Source organism: Passer domesticus, chromosome 12 (assembly GCF_036417665.1).
Source record: "Passer domesticus isolate bPasDom1 chromosome 12, bPasDom1.hap1, whole genome shotgun sequence".
Lineage (NCBI taxonomy): Eukaryota > Metazoa > Chordata > Aves > Passeriformes > Passeridae > Passer > Passer domesticus.
In genome coordinates, this window is record NC_087485.1 from 6,841,211 (window position 1) to 6,867,178 (window position 25,968).

At 53.2% G+C, this 25,968-nt stretch overlaps 3 protein-coding genes across 5 annotated transcripts; 2 read left to right on the forward strand and 1 right to left on the reverse strand.

The window, feature by feature from the left end:
* LOC135279160 (C-signal-like) lies at positions 1–9,481 on the reverse strand. Of its 3 annotated transcripts, XM_064386274.1 has the most exons (6): positions 5,623–5,781; positions 5,138–5,189; positions 1,889–2,076; positions 1,356–1,514; positions 946–1,056; positions 1–635 (listed from the first exon to the last, which is right to left on the reverse strand). In XM_064386274.1, exons 1-6 carry the CDS (start codon positions 5,764–5,766, stop codon positions 522–524), a joined length of 768 nt encoding a protein of 255 aa, XP_064242344.1. In that variant the 5' UTR covers positions 5,767–5,781; the 3' UTR covers positions 1–521. The 3 variants fall into 3 exon arrangements, with proteins under 3 accessions (XP_064242344.1, XP_064242342.1, XP_064242343.1); XM_064386272.1 differs by lacking the exons at positions 5,138–5,189; positions 5,623–5,781 and adding an exon at positions 8,670–9,481; XM_064386273.1 differs by lacking the exons at positions 5,138–5,189; positions 5,623–5,781 and adding an exon at positions 8,706–9,479.
* Positions 8,338–24,281, forward strand: AARS1 (alanyl-tRNA synthetase 1). The gene is made up of 21 exons (XM_064386269.1): positions 8,338–8,429; positions 9,802–10,010; positions 10,610–10,798; positions 11,401–11,546; positions 12,704–12,895; positions 13,335–13,479; positions 14,694–14,839; positions 15,385–15,493; positions 15,585–15,735; positions 16,056–16,180; positions 16,809–16,953; positions 17,568–17,746; positions 18,223–18,336; positions 19,113–19,319; positions 19,952–20,136; positions 20,559–20,667; positions 21,325–21,438; positions 21,717–21,836; positions 22,285–22,371; positions 23,626–23,739; positions 24,019–24,281. Exons 2-21 carry the CDS (start codon positions 9,867–9,869, stop codon positions 24,202–24,204), a joined length of 2,907 nt encoding a protein of 968 aa, XP_064242339.1. The 5' UTR covers positions 8,338–8,429; positions 9,802–9,866; the 3' UTR covers positions 24,205–24,281.
* Positions 24,282–24,348: 67 nt separating this feature from the next.
* Positions 24,349–25,966, forward strand: EXOSC6 (exosome component 6). Its single transcript, XM_064386276.1, has one exon. It carries the CDS (start codon positions 24,417–24,419, stop codon positions 25,245–25,247), a length of 831 nt encoding a protein of 276 aa, XP_064242346.1. The 5' UTR covers positions 24,349–24,416; the 3' UTR covers positions 25,248–25,966.
* Positions 25,967–25,968: the final 2 nt, after the last annotated feature.

The following is a 25,968-nucleotide window of genomic DNA, read 5'->3' on the forward strand; positions in this document are numbered from 1 at the left end:
CTGTCACTGGCATCCACATGAGTGACAGCCAGCAGGTCCCATGGCACTGTGACTGCCCTCTGGGGAAGCTGGGGCAGGGTCCCTCTGCTGAGAGGAGAGAGATCTTCTGAGCCCCTGCAGGACTGGCTTTCCCCTGCCCAGGCTGAGCTGCCTGAGGGGCTGGGGGTCACAGGGACCAGCTGCCCTCTCCCCTCAGCTGGGGGATGTCTGTCACAGGTGGGACTGAGGGACACACAGAGCTTGGGCAGAGCACTGGGATCCTGCCCCAGGCTCAGACTGGGGCTTTGAGACTGGGCGTGGAGACAGAACAGAGAGGCATCAGCTGCCAGAGTTTACAGAGGTGAGGGGTACAGAGGGAACACAGGGAACACATGGTGTGGGAAAGGAGAGAGGCTGTTTCCCAAGCCTATTCCCTCTCCCCAGTAGTGTGGAGAGGGCTGAGGGTGAGCAGGGGTGACCACGCAGTGATGAGCCAGTGAGCAGAGGCTTCAGCATGGCAAGAGGTGCCATCCATTTGTCCATCACCAGGGCAGGCTGTTCCCTTCCCAGTCGAGGAAGGCTCCAGAGGTGTCCTGTGAGAGGCTGGCCAGCACAGTCAGGATGCCCCTCACACTGTGCTCCACTGTCAGTGGTGCCTGTAGAAAAGGACAATGAGCTATAACAGAGAGCAGTTCTTAGGGAGGGTGCATGCCCAGGAGTAGCATCCATGGTGCTCATGGGAATATTTTTTCCTTATTGCTACACCTCTCCAGGCTGGCTTGGAGAGACAGGGCTGGCTATCCCACGTACTCAGTATGTTGCAGCTTGCTGCCTGCTCTCTGCCTGCTCTATGCCTGCTCTGCTCCAGAAGATGGTCCTGGCAGCACCCCTCAAGTTCCCCTGCCCTCCCCAAGACATGGGGATTCAGTGGAGGTCCTGCTGACCCTCCCCTGCACAGCCCAGTACCTCCTCTGTGCCCATGTCAGTCTTCACCCAGCCAGGATGGATGGCCACGCACAAGATCCCCTTGTCCTGGAGTTCTGCAGCCAAACACCTCGTCACCATGTTCTGGGCAGCCTGGAAGAGGCACAGCCCTGCCAGCACAACCCAGGGAGGGGGTATGCAGGACAGGAGACATTTCATAGCCACAAAATGTCTGTGGAGGTGGGAAATGGGACTTGGTCCTGTGACAAAGCATCAGCATGATCTGCTGGAAAGGCTCAGTCCTGGCTGCTGCTCTCCCAATCTCTGTGCTTCTGCCTGGGAGAAGCAGGCAGGGGGTGGGTGGCCGGGGCAGGGGGTGACCCATGGGCTCCCTCCCCTCCAGGGGCACCGTGCCTGGGGCAGCATCTCCAGCACCTCCCCTGGCACCTCACCTTGCTGGCCCGGTACGGGTACATGGGGGCCTCTGGCACGCGGAGGCACAGCCCGATGGAGCCCAGTTTGGAGGAGATGTTGATGACAGCAGCCCTGCTGCAGCTCACACCCTCCTTTCCCGCGCCCTTCGCCGCCTGCTCCAGGAGCGGCAGAAATTCCTGATGCAGAGACACCAATGCTTCATTAACATGCAACAGAACCCCAATTTGGGGACCATCCTGGAGGGCTCTGTCACAGACTGTAGACAAGCAGCTGGACAGACACTCCTGGCAGAAGTGGGGGATGGGGAAGATGCCCCAAGGAGGGGCCCTGCAGGCTCCAGCCTGTCCCATGCCCAGGAAAGGAGTGAGCTGGCACAGTGAGCCTGGTGCAGGCAGCCACTCCAGGTGGGGAAGAACGAAGCACAGGGGATGCTGGGCTGGGCTAAGCTGCTGAGCTCCTCTGGGTAGGCAGGGGAGATCCATGGAGGCACCCTTATTCCTGTCAGGAAACATCTTCCCAAGCAGGAGAAACGCAAAACGTCCAGATATACCTTGACAACCTGGAGTGGCCCAACCACGTTGGTGGCAAACACGTTGAGCATCTCCTGTGAGTCCAGGGAGCACAGTGTGGCGTGGGAGCTGATGCCTGCGTTGTTGATGAGCAGGTTCAAGCCCTGATCCTTCAGATGGTACCCCACAGCCTGCATGGCCCTTTGGATGCTGGGCAAATTCACTGTGTCTGCCAGGGAAAAAGCAAAGTGAATAATAGCTCTGATGGGTCACACAGCATGCACTGGAAATTGTGCTGTGGCTGGAACCATCACTTCTTATCCAGAAAGGATGCAGCTGGTTTAGCAGATTAAGCACATTGGAATGAGCAGCAGTTTGTCCTCACCTCTGCAGCCTCAGCTGAATTAAACCTTAATTCAAGTCATTTTGGGTAGGAAAAACTTGTCTGTATTTGCTTTCTGTATTCAAGGAATTTATGATTGTACAAGGGATGCTTGATCCTTGCACACTGAGACTCCCAAGTTAACTTCCACAAGGAGCCATTTTTTTCTTCATGCTGTTACCCACAAGGTTTTGGAGCTGACAGATGAGCTGAGGTGAGCACAAATAATAAAATATTTGGGATGTAGCCTGAAGTATTTGGTTGCAGGCTCTGAATCTGAACTTCCCTATCCCTACTGAGTTGTGGAGACAACCCCTCTCAAGTAACAAGGCACAACTGAAATTGGGCTAACAGGGATAATAAGCATTCCCAGTGCCTTCCTCTTTGCTTAAGTATTGGTATAGCTTTTGAAATTCTGCCATGCTTTAATTGCAGGATTTTTTTGACTTAGGCAATAGGTAGTGTTTTTTGTGTCCAGCTGTCAGGGTTGCTTGTTAGGATTTACATCCTGTCTTGGATACTCACCAACAGAAGTGGCCATAGTTTGTTTGTTTAAAAAGGTCATCTAAATACATTCAGAAAGTGAAACGAGCTGCTAGGCCAACATTAAACTTTATATACTGCCTTTTAATACCTCAGGTATACCACAGAGCCCTTAAAACCATGAATATTCACGTGTATGGGCAGGTTGGAGTGTGCCCTTGCTCCCTGCACATTTCTCTGCCTGTTTTTTGCAGATGCCAATGTGATGAGCCTGCTGGGAGTGGGGGACTGCAGATTACTTATTTTTTTGCAACACTTTGGCCCCTGAGCTGTGTTTCTGTTCTCATGCTAGAAAAGAGTGACTTAGGAAAGGCTGAAGATTTCTGAAGATTACACTGATGGGCAGTAAAAAGATCCTTTTTCCAGGCATTTCTAATTAGCCTGATGTCTTTAGGGTGGTAAGCAAGTATGTGAATGGCATGACACTTGCTACATTGTGTTGCACAGTGCAGACCTTTGTAGAGGTGTCCTAAAAACATTTGAGGGGAACACCATGGGATAATCTGCTGTGGGGCTGCTGGGAGGAGAAGGAGCCCTGGGATTCGAGAGGATATTGCATGTCCAGTTGCAGGACAAATCACAGAGTGCTTTGGAGTTATTTCTTTGGATAACAATGGGATGAAGTTCAAGGTTCTGTCACTCCAGCACATGTGAGGGATCTTTTGGTCACCTGGTGAATGATTAACTGCTCTGTTTGGATTAGCTGAGTCATTGCTCCAAGGCATGTGGGACCAACACATTTTTAGTCCTTAACCACCAGATTTGGTGAAATAACCAACTCTTGTCTCCCTGGAAGAAATAAGGGTGGGAAAGAAAGACAGAGAATGAAAAGAAGTGACAGATCTTACACATTTTTGAGGGGTTTTTTTTAAACATTTCTTTCTGAAAAGTCCATCCCTGTTACTAGTTTCAAGACAATCCTTCCTTATTATGGAGCAAGAGAGCTGGAAGCAACTTCTCTTTTTAAAAAATATCTTGTTGCTGTTGGTATTTAAGCACTTTAAAGCTTATTTTGGGACTTCATTAACAATCTGGGGCTTGGGCTGTATGTTTTTAGTAAAGATTGTTCATGTAGTGGCCAGTCCCTTGAGATGTCTCTTTTATGTTGGCCATGCTCTTCCCATCAGGTACTGCCAGTTGGGGCTCACAGCTCATTTATTTTTTATTACAGAGAAGGTACTTTCCTTTAATAATCTACTTAATAGCAAAAGAGAGATTTGCTGCCTATTTGTAGTAAAACCTGAATTCAAGAATGTCTTATTTTCTAAGAAATATTTAAAAAAAAAAGAACTTGAAGTTACTTGAACTTTTCAGGTGCTTTTAAACAAATAAACAGGTAGGTACTGATACAGAATAGCCTTGATTCAGTTTTCTTATTATTGGCTTCAATGAAATACAAATATTTAGAAGCTATGGCTGCTTCCCACCTCATGGTTTACACCAATGGCAATCCTAGTGCAGACACTTTGCCAAAACATTTATTTTGGCTTTAGATGTTCTTTTAATTCTTCATTAGTAAAAACAGCCCACACTCTCTCAGACACAGGGGAACACAGGAAATCTCTGTTCCTTGAGACATATCCTCAGCCTGGTGCTTCTTATCTCCCCACTCTTCACCCAAACACTGTTCTCCCCAGCCAGACCCTGTCCCTGTCCAGCACCCTGGAAGCTTCTTTCCTGTGAATACCCCAACTTTGCCAATTCCAAACGCCAGCCTGGCTGTTCTCCTATGGTGCCTAGGTATATTTGCTGCCTTGTGCTTCTCCCAAATGCTGCTGAAAAAGGTCACTGAGTTTGGCCTACATCCATAGAAGGAGAAATGGCCAAGAGGACATCTCCCCAGTCCAGGCTGTGGACATCCCATGCCTCTGGGTCAGAGCATCAGCCTGGGATACCAGTCTGGGCAGATTTCCCATGTGCCATTTTTAGCTATTTTTTTCTCCCTTTTTTACCTGAAAGAAATGCAAACCATGGCCAACTCCAAGCAGATCCCAAACCAACCCTCCTACTTAGGAACCATCCAGGCGGTTACTGTGCCCTGCCTTGCTTCACTTTGTGAACCCATGTGTCCCAGCCCAAAACCTGGGCACTGTATTTAGCATCTTTGGGAAGAGACGTCATGCCTTTCCCATGAAACTTGCTCAGCTGAGATGTCTGGACCCACCTCTGCCTCCTCTGAAGCCAGTTTGACTGCTCCAGCCAGGGCACAGCTTAATTTGCAGGGAGAAGCTTGCCCAGGTGTGCATGGATCCCTCCCCACCTGGCAGGGCTAGAGCCTCCTGCAAAAGCTGCCCCTGCTCCCACCTCCAAAGTCACCAGAGAGCTGGAAGCAATGCTGGGTGCAAGGAGAAAGGTTGCTCCATACCTAGCTGGACCAGTTTGATGCTGGAGTGCTGGGCAGCTAATTCTCGCAGGGCCTGGAAATAAAGTGATGGGGCAAAGGAGGAGATTAAAAGCCACTGGCTGCATGGTCAGGTGTCCCACCCCTGCTCCCAGGTCACTGAGCCAGGGTGGCTTTGCTTTCTCTGGGGAAAGAACGCAGGGCCATTCCCAGTGCATGGGGTAGGGCAGCAACCCCAGCAGGAGCATGGTGCTAGAAACTGCCTCCCCTCCTGAGTGATCCCAGCACAGAAAAGGGGTTGGCCAGCCATGGGCACAGCCAGGAGCGAGTGCTGAAGACATGTCTGCCTCTCCAGCCTCATCCCACCCAGCCACACTGGGCACTGCCTAATCCAGGGAGCTGGGGGGGTTATGAGACCCCCAGAGCACTTCTGCCCCCACAACAGGGCTGTGGTGACCAGGGATCCCCTCTGCCCACCTGGCTCAGCGCCGTCCCATTCCCGCACTGACCTTCCCTCTTGGACCCCTGGGGTCGCGGCAGGTGGCAAAGATGTGCTGGGGGGGCCGGGGGCTGGCGGCGAGCTGCCGCACCAGCTCCAGCCCGATGCCCCGGCTGGACCCTGTCACCAGCACGCTCCGAGCCAGCGCAGCCATGTCCCCAGCCTCTGCGCCGGGCGGTGACACGCGGCAGGGTTGCCGCCTGCTTGGCTTGAAGAGGAGCGCGGCACAGCCCAGGGTGTGGCTCTGGGCACCAATGGGGATTGGGACAGGATCCAAACAGAGCCAGGGTCCCAAGAGGACCAAGGGCTCCCTGACATTTGGCACATGGGGCTGGATGTCTCCTGCATTGTCACTATGCTCCTCTAAAGCCCCAGCTCCCAGAATCTCTGTCACAGCAGAAGGGTCCACCTCTTCCACAGGCTTGGAAGAGCACTACGAGGAAAAGTAGAACAGGTTCAAATCTGGCTGTGACCAGCAATCTCCCAGTTTGGGGGATAAGTTTGGGATGGTTGAATTATGAGACGCTAACCCAAAGCCCAGCCTGGGAAGCACATGGAGTGCAGTTTATGTGCTGCAAGTTCCACTCCTGCCAACACTTTCCCCCCAGAGCATCCAGGAACCAGCAGAGAAGGATCCCCCCCACTCCCTGCAGCCTCAGCCACCGACTGCTGGGGCTTCAAGCTCACATCCTTCCTCCTTGCTGCAGGATAACGCTGGAAGCTTATAAGCCAAAGAAATGCCTGTAAAAGCAAGGCTGCTGCAACCCAGGCCAGCCTGGGGGCATGGATTTTTATCATGCAGAAGTGCTAAAAGAAGCAAAGGGCTGCCATGTAAACAGCCTCAGCTAAAACAGAAGAATTGAGGCAACATGAATATGAGGTGGGGGAGGAAAGAAGAAGAGAAAAGTAGTGGGGATGGGTCCATCCCATCTGGATGTGCCTGATGGCACATACCCATTGCTCAGTGTGGCAGGGGGGACAGAAGTCTCTCTTCCCCAAGTAGCTGAGTGGGTCCACATTTGGCAATCACCAAAGAAACACTCAGGAGATGGTGAAGGGCCCCCACGTTTGGAAGATGAGCTTTCAGGTGACACAGATCATGAAGGGGAAGAAGCAGTGATGTTTCCTTCCATGGCAGTGGACAGATTATGGCCTCCATGAGAGGCAAGCATGCTGGGTGTGGATTTGGATGGTGTTGGAGTCGGACCTGCTGTTGCAGACGTTCTTGCAGGTGTAATCACCTGCACAAACAATTGCACTGCACAGACTTGCCTGCTCTGCCAGCAACATCCAGAGCAGAGCTCCCATTAGGAACAAATTAGACTGGAGTTTCCTCTTTTCCTTCCAGGCTCCTCAGGAAGGAAGCAACAGAAACAAGCGAAGAGGGCTGCATGACCAGGAATGGCTACAGGCCAGCGCCAAGTAGGGGAGTGACCTTTGGAAAGGGCTGACCGATGGCAGCCAGGGACAGCAGCACAGGCACACTCATGGCTCCAGAATCACAGCCCAGGGCCAGAAAGTATGCACCAGGGAAGAGATGAGACCAGGCTACAATGCTATAGAGGCACCTGGGAACCATCCAGGTTAGAGAGGAACTGAGAGAACTCTACTCCAAGGCCCATCAGGAGGAGCAGCAATGACTTCAGAGCGGGTTGCCCGGGGCTTGAACCTGACCTCAAAACCCTCTAGGGACCCCGCAATCTTCCCAGATCCCCTTTCAATGCTTGATTGTCCTTAGAGTGATATTTTTGTCAGCGTGGCACCTCCCCTGCATACATGCTGTGCCCCTTGGCCTGAGTCCACAAGGCCTTTCCCGTGAGCTCCATGGCCAGAGCCATGCAGTGACCCCTCCTGCACCTCACAGCCCTGACCTTGACCCCGCAGACCCCTGCAAAGACCCTGCAGCCATCACATCCCCCAGCAGGGCTTTGTTCACCCCTCCAGCACCCAGCCAGCTCCTGCTCTGCCACAGCCCCTTCCCGGCCCAGCCCCGCAGCTCCCGGCTCCGCCATGGCAGCAGGCAGCATCACTGTTGCAAAATGCAGAATGTGTCACTCAGTATTATCTCAAGTCAGGCTGTTCTTTGATGTAAGACCTTTGTATAGTTTCAAGCCTAATCAGCAGGAAAGGAGACCTAATCGCTGGAAGAGGCAGCGGCCAGCATCCCTCACTCAAGGACATTCCGGAACTAACAAGATTTAGGGATTGCTAACTTGGCAAAATGCTGCAGGTCTGTGAATGTTAAACTATCTTCATTGTACTACTAAAAATCACACCTCCAGGTCACAAAGACCCTCTGCACCTGAAGACCCTTGCTCTGAACATGAGTAGAAGTCAGCTGTGGTTACATGATTTGTATGGAAGGTACTGGTCAATCCTAACAGAATGGCTGTGCTTGAGAAGTTACTAACCCTGAATTTCTGTGTATAAATAACAGCATGGAAAGTCTGCTGGATTTGTGTAATACCACCGAGCACCCAGGCTGGGGCAGCTCTGAAACAAACAATGTCTCACTCGTGTGTGTCATTATCGCTCCGTTGCACACCAGGGAGCGAACGTGATTTCTGAGGCAACCTCCCTGCGCCCGCAGGCCCGGCACCCCTAAAATGGCGGCGCCCACTGAGGCTTCAGCCCGCCCGCGTCACGCGTCCCGCCATTGCATCAGCCGGGGGCGGGGCGCCGCGCGCATGGGAGGGGCTGGCAGGAGAGTGACAGCCCCCGCGACCAATGGGAGGCGGTGTGCGGCAGAGGGGCGGGGCGGAGCGGCGCTGCGGCGCGGCCGGAGGAGCGCGGCGAGGGGCGGCGGTGGGCGCGCAGGTACGGCCCGAGCGGCCCGGGGAGCTCCCGCTGCTGGGCTCGGCTCGGCTTGGCTTGGCTTCCGTGGCCCGCGGGCACAGCGGAGAGGGGCACGGAGAGGGCAGGTTGGGAGGGAGGCGGTGCGCTGGTCGCGCCCCATGCGGCCCGCGGGGGGATGCCGGGCGGCGCTGCCGGACAGCGCTGTGCCCTCAGCCCTCCTCGGGCGCTGGAGAGCGGGTGTGTCTGGGCAGGGGCTCTTACAGGTCCTGGGGCCGCTGCCGTGCTTGGTTCTCCCACCTCGGGTCCTTCCCTCCTGCAGCATCGAGGTTGGACTCGATGATCTCAGAGGGCTTTTCCAGCCCAGTTGATTCTGTGCTGGGGATCGCAGGCCTTGCTCCTGTGGGGAGTTCCCGTCTCCTCGCCGCAGCAGCAGCAGCAGGCCGCGGGGATCTCGCCTGCCTCCCTGGATCCGCATTGCGCTGAGCTGTCAGGGACGGCCCTGTGCGCCCGTAGGGCACGGGCGGTGCTGCGCTCCGGGCTCTCACTTGCCTTGGTGTGCACTGGGGATGTGGGTCCCCTCAAGGAAGGCTACTGGGCATCCCTGCAGCTGCTCTGGTTTGAGCAGGGAGGGTGGACAGGGTTATTATATTGAGGGTCATTTTCAAACTTGGCTGTTCTCTGATTTAGTCATTGAATCACAGAAGGGTTTGGATTGGAAGGTACCTTAAAGCCCACCTGATTCTACATCCCTGCCATAGGCAGGGACATTTCCCTCTGTACAATGCTGCTCCAAGCCCCATCCAACCTTGCCTTGGACACTTCCAAGGATGGGGAAGCCACATCTTCTCTTGGCAACCTGTACCAGGTCTTCACCACCCACGCAGGGAATAATTTCTTCCTAATTCCTAACCTAAATCTCTCTTTTCCTGGTTTAAAACTGTTCCCACTTGAAACTGTCATATCATTATCTGCCCATGTAAAAAGTTGCTGTCCATCATTTTATATAAGCCCCTTTAAATAGTGGAAGGCTGTAATGATGTCTCCTCACTCTGCATTTAATCGCCTTGAATGCTTTGGTGACTTGGCAGTCCCTCTGTCCCCAGTAAGGCAAACACAACCTACTAAGTTCAGTATCCATGTGAATTTGATGTTTTATAACTACATGTTTTCAAAGAACAGGTAACTTGAGGTAAAGCCCCAGAAATGGGGGAGTTTGGGGGAGAGCAAATTTCAGCTTGGGCCACCACTATTTGGGGCAGATTGATGGTTGAGCAGAAGTGTCAGTGAGTACTTAACAGTGTGGGGAGACCCTTTCAGGAGTTGGAGATAATGATCCTGATGTTCACCTTGAGCTGACAGCACATCAGAGTGTTGTTTGTTTTCATTTGTTCAGACTGCACCGAGGTTTTGCCACTTTCCTGCCACTTGCTTTGGACAGTGGCAACTTCCAGCTTCCAGATGGAGACCCCGCTCACAGCCAGCCAGATCCGGCAACGGTTCATTGACTTCTTCAGGGAAAACCAGCACACCTATGTGCACTCATCTTCCACAATCCCCCTGGATGACCCCACGCTGCTCTTTGCCAATGCTGGTATGAATCAGGTAGGATTCCCAGCCTGGCACTGTGGTCCTATGAACACATCTTGCTGGAACCTGTGAAGCTGTTTGCAGAGCTGTTGGGAATATGATTGTTCACTCCACCTTCCTTCTGGTCACAGAGAGATGGGTGATGTGTCCTCTGGAGTGCTCTGTGCTCTCACAAAATTGGCAAGAGCACTGGAACAGGTTCCTATGGTGAGAGCTCTGCCAGTCTCGTTTCCTTGACCCTTGGTACCACAGCAGTCCTGGCACAAATGACCAGTTGAGACCGGGATGCTGCAAGGGCTCTGCTGCAGATCAGCACCCAGTTTTTTTTTTTTGGCAGCTGGGAATCTGACAGATTTCAGTCCCTTTGGAAGGCCTGGGGTTTGGTGGGCTCTAGGAATATCTGTGTGTGTGTGTCCAAGTGCTGAGTTCTAGGCTGCCTTCTCATGGACAGGAGCAGCAGGTTTGTTTCTGAAAGGTGTTCTGGGTATGTTCAGACTACTGATATCATGACACTGCCTTGCTGTTGCATGCCACATTTGAAAACAGGTTCTGAGTGCTTTCCTCAGTTTCTCAGCTTTTCTAGCAGTTCATATGTCCTTTTTCTCTGCTTGCAGTTCAAACCCATCTTCCTCAATACCATCGACCCCTCACACCCGCTCGCTAAACTGAGCAGAGCCACCAACACTCAGAAGTGCATCCGAGCAGGGGGCAAGCACAACGACCTGGATGACGTGGGCAAAGATGTGTACCACCACACCTTCTTTGAGATGTTGGGGTCCTGGTCCTTTGGGGATTATTTCAAGGTAAAACAGTCTGGCTGCAGCTCTGAATCTCTTGCGCAGATTTATCCATCTCTGTAAGCTCAGCAGAGCAGTTGCCAAGAGGAAAGAGAATATGTTGGCAAAGAGGTGCATGCGGCTCCTTTGGAATAAATGAGCTTGGAAGCTGCCCCAGCCCTGCAGAATGATTCAAGATTAATTACTTTAGGTTTACAAAGCTGATTCCATTAACTCTGCTAGTTTGTTTTCTTCAGGTGGAGATTTTAGTGGCTGTCCTGGAAATCTGGGGACTAACATGTGCTAGGCAGCTATGACTGACCTTCAAACAGGAGTGATCATACAATAATGACTTCCTTTCCCAAGCTTCTTGCTAGTGTAGTATTCAAAGTTAGAATTTAAAGTATTTTTCTTTAATCAGTGGACATGCTAGGCGCTAACTTGGCTGCATCCAGACACTCATATGAGATGTTTCTTGTGCCCTCTTCGCTGCATGTATTAATTTTTCTCTTTCTTATGTCAAAAGTCAGAAAGTTTTCAGCTGCTGATATCTATATTAGCCAGTACTTTGGATGTTGAAGAGAAGTTGTCTTTGCATTCACTTGCTGACCTTTTGTTTCCTTCTGCAGGAACTTGCTTGTAAACTGGCACTGGAACTTCTCACCAAGGAGTTTGGCATCCCTGCTGAAAGACTCTATGTCACTTACTTTGGTGGAAATGAGGCTGCAGGACTGCAACCAGACCTGGAGTGCAAGCAGATCTGGTTGGATTTGGGGTAAGGCCTTTCACTGAGGAAGGTACATGTTTTGATGAGCAATAGTAATTTATTTGGCTTGGATATTAGGAAAAAAATCTTCACAGAAGCAGAGCAGAACAGGCTGCTCAGAACAATGGTGGAGTCACCACTCCTGGAGGGATTTTGAAGCTGTGTAGCTGTGGGACTTTGGGGCGTGGTTGAGTGATGAGTTTGACAGTATTGGAGTAATGGTTGGACTTGATGACCTAAAAGGTTTTTTCCAGCTTAAATATTTCTATGACTCAATGATGGTCTGTGTTACATGGCAGAACACATATAAAAGGAGACTTTAATAAAATTGAAGTGTCACAAATAACATTTGCAGAGTGGTGGAGCTTCCAAACCAAAGGGAAGTATTCCTGTTGGATAGAAGATACTGAGAGCTCTGGTTTCAAAATCTCTTGTGTAAGCTTAAGAGTTCTGCTTGGTGAGGTGGATGGGATGTCCTGCCCAGTGAGCTGCCACTGACAGCATTTGAGAAGATTGTGGAATCATAGAACTGTAAAATGGTTTGGGTTGGAAGGGACCTTACAGCTCATCTTGTTCTAAGCCCTGTCCAGCCTGGCCTTGAATACTTCGAGGATGGGGCAGACACAGCTTCTCTGGGCAGCCTGTTCCACTGCCTCACCATGCTTACAGGGAAAAAATTATTCATTATGTATAATATGTATCTGCCCTCTGTTAGTTTAAAGCCTTTTTCCTATCACTCCATGCCCTTCAAAACAGTTCCTCTCCAGATTTCTTGTAGTCCCCTTTAGGTACTGAAAGGCCACAACAAGGTGATCCCAGAGCCTTCTCTTCTCCATGCTGAACAATCCACATTCTCTCAGCCTTTTCTCATAGGAGAGGTTCTTTATCCCATCAGTGTCTTCTTGCTTCTTCTGGCTTTACTGAGGTGTTGTGTAAATATCTGTTTCTACCTGGGATGACTGCCAGGTGCCAGTGTTCACTGACCCCCTCAGCAGGGATCCTGAGCATTAGGCTCTTGGATTGATCTGTCTCAAGACACCAAGAATTCATCAGCACATCTAGGGAACTAGTGAGCTGTGGCTTCTCGGGCATAGCCTTTAGTTTGGGGAATTCTTTTTAGTTAGTTAAAGTTATTCTTTAGTTGTTCAGTAAATTTCTTCTTACAGGCTGGCTGAGGGCAGGATTCTGCCTGGCAGTATGAAGGATAATTTCTGGGAAATGGGAGACACCGGCCCCTGTGGCCCTTGCAGCGAGATCCACTATGACCGGATCGGGGACAGAGATGCTTCACACTTGGTCAATCAGGATGACCCCAACGTCCTGGAGATCTGGAACCTGGTGTTCATACAGTTCAATAGGTGAGCCAGATCTGCTTCCAGCTTCCAGGTGAGCCAGGTTGCTCCAGCTCAGTTTGGGAGGCTGCTTGGGCTGTGTGTTCTTTCAGCTGCCCATGGCTTACTCGCCATTCCCAGTTATGCAGCAGCTGAGCACTTTGTCATGCTCTGTCCCCTTACCCACTGGTACAGAATGGGTTGGTCACGCTGCTTTTGGGACAAACTGAGAATATTTTCTCTGATTATCTCTAGGTGTTCAGTAGGCAAAAAGTTGTTGTCTACTCTGGGTCTAAGTTGTTGCTGAGGGTCTTGTTAATTGTATTTTATCAAAGTTGTCCTTTGTGTCATTTGTGTATGGGCCTGTGTCACAAATCTGATGGAACTAAATCTTGCAGAGATTAAGGGAGAAATGGGGTTCCCCCTGCAGAGCCTCCATCCATAACATCTCACCTTTCTTTGGCAGGGAAGCTGATGGGACACTGAAACCCCTTCCTAAGAAAAGTATTGATACTGGGATGGGCCTGGAGAGGCTGGTTTCTGTGCTGCAGAACAAGATGTCCAACTATGACACTGACCTTTTCCTTCCTTACTTTGAAGCCATCCAAAAGGTATGAACTGCAGCCTGACCTAGCTGCATCCCTGAATTCTTGGGGAGGTGTATGGGACTGGTTGGACAGGGTGGTCTCTGCTTTGCCAGCTGCTGTGAGCCCCACACATTTGCACTTTGCTGAGAGTAGGAACCAGGCTGGCACAGTAATTGCTGGGACATGTTTCCAGGAGAAAACAAGACAGTGAGTGAAGCAGCTTTCCCAGTTTCTGGGAACTGTCCTGATGGACACTCCTTAGTCCTCTCCCAGTGAGAGGTACTCTGCAGTCCAAGATGGCCAAGTGCCATCTTTTTGCCACGTGCTAGAGAGCACGTGGTACTGCTGACCCAGAATCAATTTGTTCTTCAGTCTCACACCTGGAACATGCTGATCTGTAGAAAATTCCCTTAGCCAGGAGTGCTTTGCCATAAAACACAACAGTCAGTGGCAGAACCTGTGTGCTGTTGGTGCATTGTTCTGGCTGGGGACTGTGTTACCCATGCTGGGACATCTGTGTGCAGGTCCAAGCCTTTTTTTCCTCCATGAAGAAGGCAGAGCTTCCTGTCTGTAGATCACACTGGATAAAAAGCAGGAAGAAGAGCCCAGGCTCCTGCTACCTTTAAGGAATGAGGTGCCAAGCTCCAGAGTTGAAATTGGAGAGCTGCCTTTTTTCAGTGTTAAGTCCACTGGCTAGACACAGCCCCTGTGTCCTTGTCTGCCTTCCTGCTGTGTTCAGGGAGCCTGGCTAAAGGGACTGTGCCTGTGGTTGGAGGTTTGCTCCATGTGCAAGCAGTGCATGGTTACAGCAGTATTTTTCCCTAGAGTGTGGATAAAAACATCCTAAAAGAGGAAAGCTGGGACCATCTCCTGTGTAACAGAAATTGAAAGGTTTCTTGGCTGGGCGGGTTATGCCAGGTTGGAGTCCTTGAGCCAATGTGCAAGACAAATTATTTCCCTGTACTCTCTTCCTCTCTCTTGGACTCTTAATGATGGGATAAATTGGATTTTCTTCCCTCTGGTTTGGAGAGCTTTTGACCATTGAGATGTGGGCTGTGGCACCATGCAGAGCCCTCTGTGCCTCCCCTAGCTTCACTGTGTTGCCTCATTCCAAGAGGAATATTCTCCTCTGTGGCTGTGGGTGGTGGGGTTGGCTTCTGAGGCCCTTTCCTGTAATTCTGCCACGGTGACACTGTCTGTAATTGTACCCTCTGCCCACTGCCTTCTCCTCTGCAAAGGGCACAGGTGCCAGGCCATACCTGGGGCAGGTTGGGGCCGAGGATGCTGATGGGATAGACATGGCCTACCGTGTGCTGGCTGACCATGCACGGACCATCACCCTGGCCCTCTCGGACGGGGGCAGGCCTGACAACACTGGCAGAGGGTAAGAAGGAGCTGCTGCATTGTCACCACTCCCATTCTGTTCTGCATGATTTCCCTCAAGGCTCTGGGTCTCCTGTTTCTCTGGGATCTCTTTGGATTCATTATTTAAGCAGTGGGTAGCAAAGTGTTTGCTTTGGATATTTGATGCTTGAATCGCTGTACTAAGGTTCACACCCACACGATGCACAAGTCTGAAGGTTCTTGTGAGCACCATTGCTGCTGTGCCAGCACCCAGATAAGGTGACTGTGGGCAGAAAGGCACAAAGCCTGGCTCAGTGCAGTGTTGCTGTTGAAAAATCAAGGAATTTTGGGCTGGGGGGCTGTGCTGCAGGTGCCAGTGGACTCCATAAGCACACAGTGAATGTGAGTCACGGAGCTGGGACCTAGCACCTCACCTGTGCCTTGCTGCTGCCATGAGCAGCTATTGGAGGGAAAATCAGAGGAGAAAAGCCTGTGCTCTTGGTCCTGGGAGGGGGTGCTGGTAGGTGGATGCCGAGAACAACTCAGATGTGTAACATTTGCCTGGGGGGCTGTGCTGTTCCCCAGGTATGTGCTGAGGCGGATTCTCCGGCGGGCTGTGCGCTACTCCCATGAGAAGCTCAATGCCCCCAAGGGTTTCTTTGCTACTCTGGTTGATGTCGTGGTGCAGTCACTGGTAAGTTCTATTCCACTGTATCTGCTTAAGACTTCCTCTGCTGAGCTGTGCAGATCTCCTTGTAAAAGGGCTCCTCCTCCTGGGTCTGCAGGGAGATGCCTTTCCTGAGCTGAAGAAGGACCCGGATATGGTAAAGGACATCATCAATGAAGAAGAGGATCAGTTCCTGAAAACACTGAGCAGAGGACGTCGCATCCTGGACAGGAAGATCCAGAGCCTTGGGGACAGCAAAGTCATTCCTGGTAAGGCTGTGAGCTGTGTCTGGATGCAGCAAAAGGCATTTGTTGTCTGGGATTACATAAGAGCTTAGGGAAGTTGGGGAAGGGGAAAGGGTGGGTAAATTAGAGGTGGTGGAAGGTGCTGGGGAGACAAAGCTGGAGTCAGAAGACATCTCTTAGAGCAGAACCACACATCTCTGTGCTGCCAGGGAGGAGTTTTTTGGATGTTCACATTCTCCAGAGCTGTTTACTGTCCTGCCATAGCTCAGAGCCAGTGAGGGAGCAGGGAAGGGAGCGGTGTCTCATGGAACACAAGAGGTGACTGCTTTGCCCTTTCTCTGCAGGTGACACTGCCTGGCTGCTGTATGACACCTATGGTTTCCCTGCGGATCTCACTGGGCTGATTGCAGAGGAGAAGGGCCTTGTTGTAGACATGGAGGGCTTTGAAGAAGAGCGGAAAAATGCTCAGGTGAGTAACAGCTCCAGGGGAAGCTAGTTTATGAGTTGGAAGGAAGAATTCCCTTCCTTGCAGTTTGCAGTCATGAGTTGCTCCTTTCTCACTGAGTCTGCCCACATCCCGTATGCCCCATGGTTTGTCCCATGGGAAGAAAACAGGATAACTGCAGTTGTTGTGGGACATGTCTTTTCTGTACAGCTGGAGTTGGTTCTGCTCACTAGCAAAGCCTGGAACCTTGAGCTCAGCCTTCAGAGATAGCAGAGTGCTGGGAGCACTTCTGCTGTCCTGTTCTGGTTAGGGAAGTTATTCCCTGTCTAAGGCTCAGTATTCAGGCAAGCCTGCACCTTGGGTGCATTTCCCAGTGTGTTTGCTGCAGCAGCAGAGAGTGGCACTGACCAGCTGGGTACTTGCCTGGTCCTTACTGGGCTCAGGCTGATGTGGTCTGCATGCTGGAACTGGGTGCTCTGAAGCCAGAAAAATTGGCACACTCCAGGTGCTGGCACACAGCTTCCCAAGGCAGAGCTCTAAATCAGGGAGTGCTGAGGGATGTGAGCGAGATGTGCAGCTAGGCTGGCATGCATTGGTGTTTCTTAAACCTTGGTATTTGGCAGGTCATTTCTCAAACCTTGTTCCTTGGCAGCTCAAATCCCAGGGCAAGGGTGCTGGAGGGGAAGATCTCCTCATGCTGGACATCTATGCCATTGAAGAGCTGAGAGCCCAGGGGCTGGAGGTGACAGATGACTCACCAAAGTACAACTATGCTTCAGATCCAAGTGGAACCTATGGTATGGAAACACCTTCTCACAGTCATGCTCTGCTCCTAAACCTTCCCTGGCATGTACCTCTGGGCTCCCCTTTCCTGAGGCATGGAAGGGGAAGGCTGTGCACGTGTATAGTCTGCTTGTTACTAATGGAGCAGAGAAAGAGGACAGACTGTTCAGGGGCTGCTGTACTCCTGTTGCCAAATTAAGGGAATTCCTTTTCCTTCAGCTTTATGCCTCCACACTCTATGTTGGTGTTGCTCCGCTGCTCCTTTGCCAGTGCTGCAGGAGACTGCAGTTTCTGCTTGGCCTGTTGGAAGGCCCTTGGCTTGCTTGCTCTGGCTCTTCTGCTAGTTTTTTGATTTGGTGGAGATTCAGGAGGCTGCAGGCTCATAGCCATGTGTGCTGCTGACTTCTGCTGCATAGGTGTGGAAGGCAGTGACAGTCCCTGCCTTGGAGGGCACTAAATAAAATTTCCAGCTCACTGTTGCCTTACTCCTCTCTCCTTATCCCCTGCAAATGTGTTAGCTGCCATGAGCTCCTGCAGTAATGTGAAGTGTTGCTATGACATTCTGCTCCCACGTGGTGGCTACAAGGTTTTCCTGTTTTACTGACACTGCCTGTCATCCCGGTGGCAGATTTTGGGAGCCTCGTGGCCACAGTGAAAGCCATCCGCAGGGAGAAGAAGTTTGTGGAGGAGGCATCCACTGGCCAGGAGTGCGGCATAGTGCTGGACCGGACCTGCTTCTACGCCGAGCAGGGTGGGCAGATCTACGACCAGGGCTACATGGTCAAGGATGATGACAGCAAGGAGGATGTGAGTGGGCCTGAGAGCCTTTTGCTAGACTCAGCCTGACTCGAGGCTGGGCAGAGGGGAGAAGGGGCCAAGCAAGCTCCAGCAATTTCCCATCCATGTCAGATGTCACACATTGCACAGGGTTCCTTTCTGGGTGTACAAAATGCCATGGATGTGCTGGGGTTTTGTTCCCCTTGCTCCTTGAGGAGCTCAGTTCTGTGCTGCTGTCACCAGCATGTGGGTGCTTGTGGTGGTGGTGCTGGGATTGCCAAGCCCAAGGGCAGTGCTCTCTGAGGTGGGGAGCTCTTTTTCTGTCCCACCTTCATTCACTTCTCTGCTTTGCTGTGTGCTGTGCCTGGGGACACTCAGCTTTCTCCAGCACACACATTACCCTGGCTCCCACCTGGGACCTTTCCAGTTGCAGCTCAGACCTCTGGCTAGATGACTTCCCCATGCCTCTTACCCTGCTCACAGGGGGCATTTCCCTTTTTGTACAGAAAACAGAATTCACTGTGAAGAATGTTCAGGTCCGGGGAGGCTACGTACTCCACATAGGAACTCTGTATGGGAGCTTGAAAGTAGGAGATCAAGTCCACCTGACTATTGATGAGGTGAGTTAAAACGTGGTGTAACATATGGGCTTGTCTCTTTGCTCTGGATTTTGTTTCTGGATTTGTCTCATTTCTTTTCATCAGTGCCACTCTGGGGGCCTGATGTTTGGGTCCTGCTCTCACTGCATCACACGATCAACTAGTGACCAGGGTCAACCAGGCTGACTGCAAGTCTCTTCTGCTTCACACCTGGCTTTCTTATACCACAAGGCAGATAATGCCCAGCTAGCTCAGAGCCACTCTTGCTGGGTTTGCTGGTCACAGGCAGAAACACATTTTGGGTCATGACTTGCAGGGAGAACATGTGTGGTGTTCCACTGTGTGGGGACAGCAGCAGAGAGCCTGGGCTGTTTGCTCCAGTCCAAACATTGCTCCTGTGGGCTCAGCTTGTTGAGTGAGTGCTGGGTTGAGCACAGTGAGCCTGATGAATTTCCTTTCCCTGTAGAGGCAGCACCTTTAGAGGAGGAGGGAAGGCTTCCATCATGAAGTGCTTTTCCCTACTGAGGAACAGAGATTAGTTATCTGTGTCCTCATCTGTCCTTGGCCTCTTTCCACACAGGCCAAAATAGGGAACTGTGAGGAAAAAAGCCATGCACAGATTTGGTGGGTAACTCCTGTAGCTGAAGCTCCAAGGCAGCAAGTGCAATCAGTTGTTCTGGTGTCCTGAGCTAGTTTAGGATTCTGTTGGAGCAGGGCATTGACCTCCCCTTCAGCTGCTGGAGGTGGTTGTGGCTCTGGGCTGTGGGACCCCATCTAACAGTGGCTTCCTCCCTCAGGCCAGGCGGAGGCCGGTCATGAGCAACCACACAGCCACCCACATCCTGAACTTCGCCCTGCGCTCCGTGCTGGGGGAGGCTGACCAGAGGGGCTCCCTGGTGGCACCCGACCGGCTGCGCTTCGACTTCACCGCCAAGGGAGCCCTGTCCACCCAGGAAATCAAGAAGGTTGAGGGGATTGCCAACCAGATGATCGAGGAGTCAAAGGTGGGTGTGGGTGACACGTTGTGTACCCTGAGTCCCCGTTTTGGATGATCTGGGGTGCTGGGAGTTTGGCATGCACAGGAGGATTCCGAGATGCTGGTGCAGTACTGTGCACAGATTGCCATCACCGTAGAGGGTTTTGATTGGGAAAACCCTATATGGATTGTTCAGTTCATTGGTTTGAAGCTCTCTGTAGGGTTGAAGTGTTCCCATGCCTGTAGTAGTGTCAAATCAGCTGCAAGACCCAGGAAGTTTGGCAGCGTAGTTTTGCAGGCCTGGCTGAATTTACAGCATACACCCAGACAACCCAGTGATGTGTTCCTAGTGGCAGGAGAGTTCCTCTGTCTGGTGCCAAATGTCAGAGCTGACCCAGAAAGACCCTGGAATCTGTGCTTGGAACCATTTGCATGTGCAGTAACACACAGGGAGTCTGAGAAGGTGGTATTGGGAGTTTTGAAGATGAGATGTCTTTTAATAACTTTGTGATTCTTGTAGCTCAACAAACCCCAGCTCAGCTAAGGCACAAGACTTCACTTCTAGGATCTTTCAGAGGAAGACATTTCCTGGGAATGTGGGCCTTCAGTCACAGCTGACAGGATTGGCTCTTACCTGCATCCCTTTGCTATCCCTTGCAGACTGTGTATGCCAAGGACTGCCCTCTCGCAGAAGCCAAAGCTATCCAAGGGCTTCGGGCAGTTTTTGACGAGACCTACCCCGATCCTGTCCGTGTGGTTTCCATTGGCATCCCTGTGGAGGAGCTGCTGGCTGACCCCTCTGGCCCCGGGGGCTCCATCACCTCTATTGAGTTCTGTGGGGGAACGTGAGTACCTGGAGAGGCTGGGAAGGGAGCAGGGTGGCTGAAAGGAGTTCCTGTGGAGCTTGAGCTCCTGGGAGTGTCATGAGCATACCCTGGGCAGAGCCAGGGCAGAGATGGAGGCGGTGGTAATGATGTGCCTTTGCATTCCCATTCCTGAGTCAATCAGTCTTTAAAATTACCTTTTGCAGGTGGGAAACTGCCTGTACTGCCCCTGCCCTCGTGCAGGGTCTCTGGCACTGCAGGGAGCACTGGTCTTACCACCCTTTCCTCACTCATTTGCTTTCAGCACTCGTTTTTTTCTGCCTGTCCCCACACTGCTGCATTTCCCTGGCAGGATGGCTGTCTTATTTCTTTGCTGATTCTTGCTGAGATGAGAAGTGGACTTCTAACTCTTTGTTTTGGGTCTGTCTGGGTTCTTTCCAAAGGCACTTGCAGAACTCCAGCCATGCTGGCCCCTTTGTGATTGTTTCAGAAGAAGCAATTGCTAAAGGCATTCGGAGGATAGTTGCAGTCACCGGGGCTGAAGCTCGGAAGGTAAGGGTAGGCAGGAGAGATCCTCTGTGAAATTCCATCTATTAACCCTGTGCCAAAGTTCATTTTGTTGAAATTTGCACAGTATTCTCTGAGGGACTCATGGAAAAGGGTGCTGCTGTTGCCAAAGACTGTTCTGGAGACCCTGGCTGTGCTACAGTTGGAGCAGGGAAGAGAGGGGGAAGTCTCAGCTGTAGGTGTTGTGGCAGAGAAACCTGGGTGGGTGTGTGGAATGCCCTCAGGGTTAGCTCAGGTTGCTTTTCAAAGTGGCTGCCAATGTAGAGCTCTCAGCAGCTGGCAGGGCCAGCAGGAGAGTGGTGAAGTCTGAGAATCCAGTCCTCTGCCGCAGGAGGCAATGACTGTAGGGAGCACTAGCCCACATCCAAAGTGGGAGAAAGGGGTTTCTTGGGGGAGATGATTTCTCTTTTGGTGGGATCTTGGAAATCCTGGCAAAGGAAAGAGACCTGGAGCCCATATGGCAGCATCACACCCTCATTCTGGCCAGGTGCTGCCTGCTTTGGTCCTGTGGCTTTCCAAGAGTTACTAAGCTCCATCCTGGGGCATTCCAGCAGTGCTCATACGTCTTTGCACTCTGGGGTGACCAAAAGCCCAGCCTGCTCAATCTTCCAGCTGGATTTAACTCGGATTGTATCCTCCTAGGCCCTCAGGAAAGTCGACAGCCTCAGGAAAGTGCTGTCAGCCCTGGAGGCCAAGGTGAAGGTCCAGACAACTCCCAACAAAGACGTGCAGAAGGAGATCACGGATCTCAGTGAGGTGAGGATGGTAGCAGTTCTCTGCCTCCCCACAGTGAAAGGGACCTGGGTTGCCAGAACTGGGTATTAATGAGACCAGAGTTCACCTTCTTGTTCCTGTCCAACAGGCCTGCATCCCATGGGTGCTGCAGCCAGCACCTGTTTCCTCAGGTCATTGGCACTGGGAGCAGAGTGGAGCTTACTGGGCTGTGCCAGCTGAGGCAGACTTCATGAGGTGCTGCATCTCCTGCCATGATTTGCTGGCACCTTTAACCTTTTCTACCTGCTCCTCTTTTGCAGACACTGGCCACTGCTGTTATCCCACAGTGGCAGAAGGATGAGCTGAGAGAGGCTGTTAAAGCACTGAAGAAGGTCATGGATGACCTGGACCGAGCAAGCAAAGCTGACATCCAGAAAAGAGTGAGCTGTGGGCTGGAATAAAGGACAGTGTGGGAGGGCTGTGGGGAGCTGTGTTAGTATCCAGGATGGAAGAGAATTGATGTGTGGGAGTGCCCCTCACACTGTTCAGCCTTTCATCTTCTCCTACTACCTCCTGAAGCAGAATTACCTCTGTGCCTGTTTCCTGGATTGAAGCATGGCAGCCTGTTCCTGCCCTAACAGTGCCCCTGGGTGCAGGCTTCCTCCTGGATCCTACAGGAGTTTTCTGGAGGAGGAATCATGCATGACATGCTGTCTTGCAGGCCACACACCTGCCTGTCAGAGTACACTCCTCCTGGCTTCATAGTGTGAGGCTGCTCCAGGCTGGGCTGTGGGTGTGTCTGGGCACCTCTGTCCCTGCTCTACCCAGGTGGTTCTTCTGTCCATACACAGTGTGGATGGTTTAGTGGCTGACCACTGTTGTCCTCAGGTACTGGAGAAGACCAAGCAAGTTATTGAGAGTCACCCTAACCAGCCGTGGGTCATCATGGAAATGGAAAATGGAGCCTCAGCAAAGGTATGGAAAAGTCTGATCTGTCCTCAGCAGCCTTCCTTCTGCCTGAGGAGCAGCTGGGTGGTCTTTCAGCACTTGGGGTGGTGGTTCAGTGCTACAGACCTGTCCCTCTTGCCACCTGCCATCCCTGAGCAGGGGAAGGGACCACTGGGATAGTCTCTTGTGTCCCACCTCCTGGACTGGCACATGGGCTTGCAGAGGTGGTAGGGTTTTGAACACTTGCTGAGTTTCCAGACATGCTGGTGGATAGGGAGCCCAGCAGAAACCCATTGTGTCCCAGGTAAGACTCATCCTGCTGCAGTCATGACACTGAAATGCACTTAAGGAACTGAGAGCAGCAGCTCTGCTGAGCCATGACAGTCATGATGCTTGTGGCCCCTGCAGATCAGCTCCAGCAGTGGTGTCCTGGGCTGAGTGTGGACAGGGCCAGGCAGAGAGCTGCCCCCAGCACTATCTGCTCAGCTGGGTTCAAGTTCTTCCCTGGCCAGGGCTGAATCTGCTCCTTCTGTCCCAGGGCTGAATCACCTCCTTCCCTCCTCCACACACACGTTTTTTACCAAGTGATTTCTGTTGGAATGAATGCTCTGTTGTGTGTGTTGTGTCACAGTGCTGAGCCCAGTAAATGATAGGCAGTGGGAGCTGGTTGTGCCTGGGCTTGGACCTCTCTGGGCTAATGTTCTGTTAAAATTTCCTCTCTGAGAGTCTTGGAGCTGATCCTGCTCACTCTCTGTGGCCACCAGCATCACCATGATACCCACACTTCTGCTCCCAGTGGGTGCTGTGGCAGCATTTTCCCTGGCAGAAGGGTGCATCCCATGGGATGGCAGTGCTGGAGCCCAGGGAGCTGCATGTTCCAAATCCTCCCAGAGCAGCACTGCTTTGCTCACCAAAGGACCTGGGGCTCTGTGCTGTCTGTGTGAGTGAGGGATGATGGTCTCCTTGAGAATAATAGAATGTGTGGCAGTCTCCCTGGTTCTTCCCTGCCTGGTGTGTCTGATAACCCTTGCAGGCTCTTCATGTTGTGTTTGAGTACTCTTGACTCCCTTTGGAACAGCTGTTCCCTTCTGCTGGGAGGAGCTTTTTCCCCTCCAGCTAGCACACTCAGGCAAAGGTTTATTCTGGGGCTGATTTTGCCAATTGCTGTATTCCTCAAGGTGGGGAAATAATAGCATCTTCTCTGTGGTTGCTGTTGGGGCTGGAGCTGGGCTGGGTGCAAGTGCAGGGAGGCAGTCATATAATGATTTTGTTCTCTTCCAGGCCCTGAATGAATCTCTGAAGCTCTTCAAGACTAATTCCCCCCAGACTGCTGCTATGCTCTTTGCTGTGGATAATGAAGCTGGCAGGATCACCTGCCTGTGTCAGGTACCCCAGGTAATGCCAAGACTGTGTGGCTGCCTCTCCCTGAGCCTCCATGGAGGAGCTGCAGCCTCCAGGCAGGAGCTGTCTAACATTACACAGCCAGAACTGATTGGAGCTTGGCAAGAGCCACAGCCTTTGTGCTTGGGCTTATTGTCAGGCTGCAGAAGTGAGGGAAGAGGGGTTATGCTCTGCAAACGGGGAAGGGGAAGAGTCAGGACTTAATGGGGTGGTAGGCACAGGGCAGGGCAGTTGCTGTTCAGTGTTGACCGCTGGGTTTCTTTTCCTGCCCAGGAGACTGCAAATAAAGGCCTGAAGGCCAGCCAGTGGGTGCAGGAAGTGTCTGGCTTGATGGATGGCAAAGGCGGTGGAAAGGACATCTCTGCACAGGCCACAGGCAAGAATGTGGGCTGCCTGCAGGAAGCCCTGAAACTGGCCACGGACTTTGCCAGGCTCCGCCTGGGGGAGCTGAAGAACTGACTGCGGGGGGAACCCCGGTCCCTGTGTCTCCTCTGTTCCCTGCGCAGCTTTCCTGTAATAAAGGCTCCCTGCCCCGCGCTCTGCTCCGCGGCTCTGGAGGCGGGGCGGGACGGGACGGGTGGGTGGGACCCGCTGCCAGTGACGGCTTTTCCCTGGAGCCCGCCTCCCGCTCGGGCCCGCCCCGCCGCCGCCCTCTCACGGCTCCGCCGAAGATGCCGCTGGATCACCGCCGCCTGTGCGGCCCGGAGGAGTCGCAGCCGCCCGCGCTGTGGGCAGCGGCCGAGGATGAGGAGGACGCGGAGGGCGCGGGGAAGGCGCCGCGGGACCCCTGTGCCCTGCGGCCGCTGTTCGCGCGGGCCGGGCTGCTGAGCCAGGCGCAGGGCTCGGCCTACGTGGAGCTGGGCAGCGGCACCAAGGTGCTCTGCGCCGCCTGGGGCCCGCGGGACGCGGCCGAGCCCGGCCCGGGCCGGCTGATCTGCGAGTTCCGCCGGGCGCCGTTCGCGGGGCGAGGGGCGCGGGGCCGGCCGGGCGCGGCGGCGGAGCGGGAGGCGGAGCGGGAGGCGGCGGCGGCGCTGCGGGAGGCGCTGGAGCCGGCGGTGCGGCTGGGCCGCTACCCGCGGGCCCGCCTGGCCGTCAGCGCGCTGCTGCTGCAGGACGGCGGCTCGGCGCTGGCCGCCGCCGTCAGCGCCGCCGCGCTGGCGCTGGCGGACGCGGGCGTGGAGATGTACGACCTGGCCGTGGGCTGCGCGCTGTGCCGGCCGCCCGCGCCCGCCGCCTCATGGATGCTGCAGCCCGCCGAGCCCGAGGAGCGCCGCGCCGCCGCCCGCCTCACGCTGGCCCTGCTGCCCGCCCTCAACCAGGTGTCGGCCGTGCTGGGCGGCGGCCGCGGCGGCCCGCCCGAGGACTGGGCGCAAGCCCTGCGGCTCGGCCTGGATGGCTGCCACCGGCAGTACCCGGTGCTGCGGCAGAGCCTGCTGCGGGCCGCGCAGCGCCGCGATGCCGCCGCCGCTGCCACCGCCGCCGCCGCCGCCACCAGTGCCTGAGTGCCCGTGAGAGCTGCGCGCCCCAGCCTGGGGATGGGGCATGTCCCAGAGCCCGCCCAGCTGCTTTCAGTGCTGCCGGAGACCCCTGGAGCCTGCCTGATCCACACATCACTGTTGGGGATTAAAATAAGTTTACTTTTTTAAAAGTTTATTAAGTTTAATTGTAACTGCTGGTGAACCTCCAGACCCAGCCTGATCCATGCCTCACGCTGCTGGAGACTGGATGAGCCATCCTTTGCACTGCTGGAGACCCCTCGTGTTGCCCACACAGCTGGAGGCCCAAGAACTGTGCCCAAGGACATGGAAATCTGCACCCCCCACACTCTGCCCAAGCACCCCAGAGTGCACCGGAGAAGCCCTCGTGTTGCAGAAGATCATTTTCAACTGGCACCATGGGACCCAAACAGCCTTGCACACTGCTGAAGCCCTCCAAGAACAACCTCCATACTGCCTCAGCAGCCAGAGCCTGCCCGAGACCTCCCTCCAAGCAATTGCTGGCACTCTAGGACCCCACATCTCCACCCGGGGTTCACAGCACCAGGCTGAAACCCTCACTCCGAGCTCCCCACCATATCCATCTGTGCAGGCAGCAGCAGGCAGGAACCAGTCACGGCATGGACTGTGCATCCCTTGGACTTCTTGCCCAGGCAGTGCTAAAGGGTGGCAGAGTTGTGTTTTGTTAGTTTTTTCATAATAATAAATTGTATTTTTTCTGGTGAGT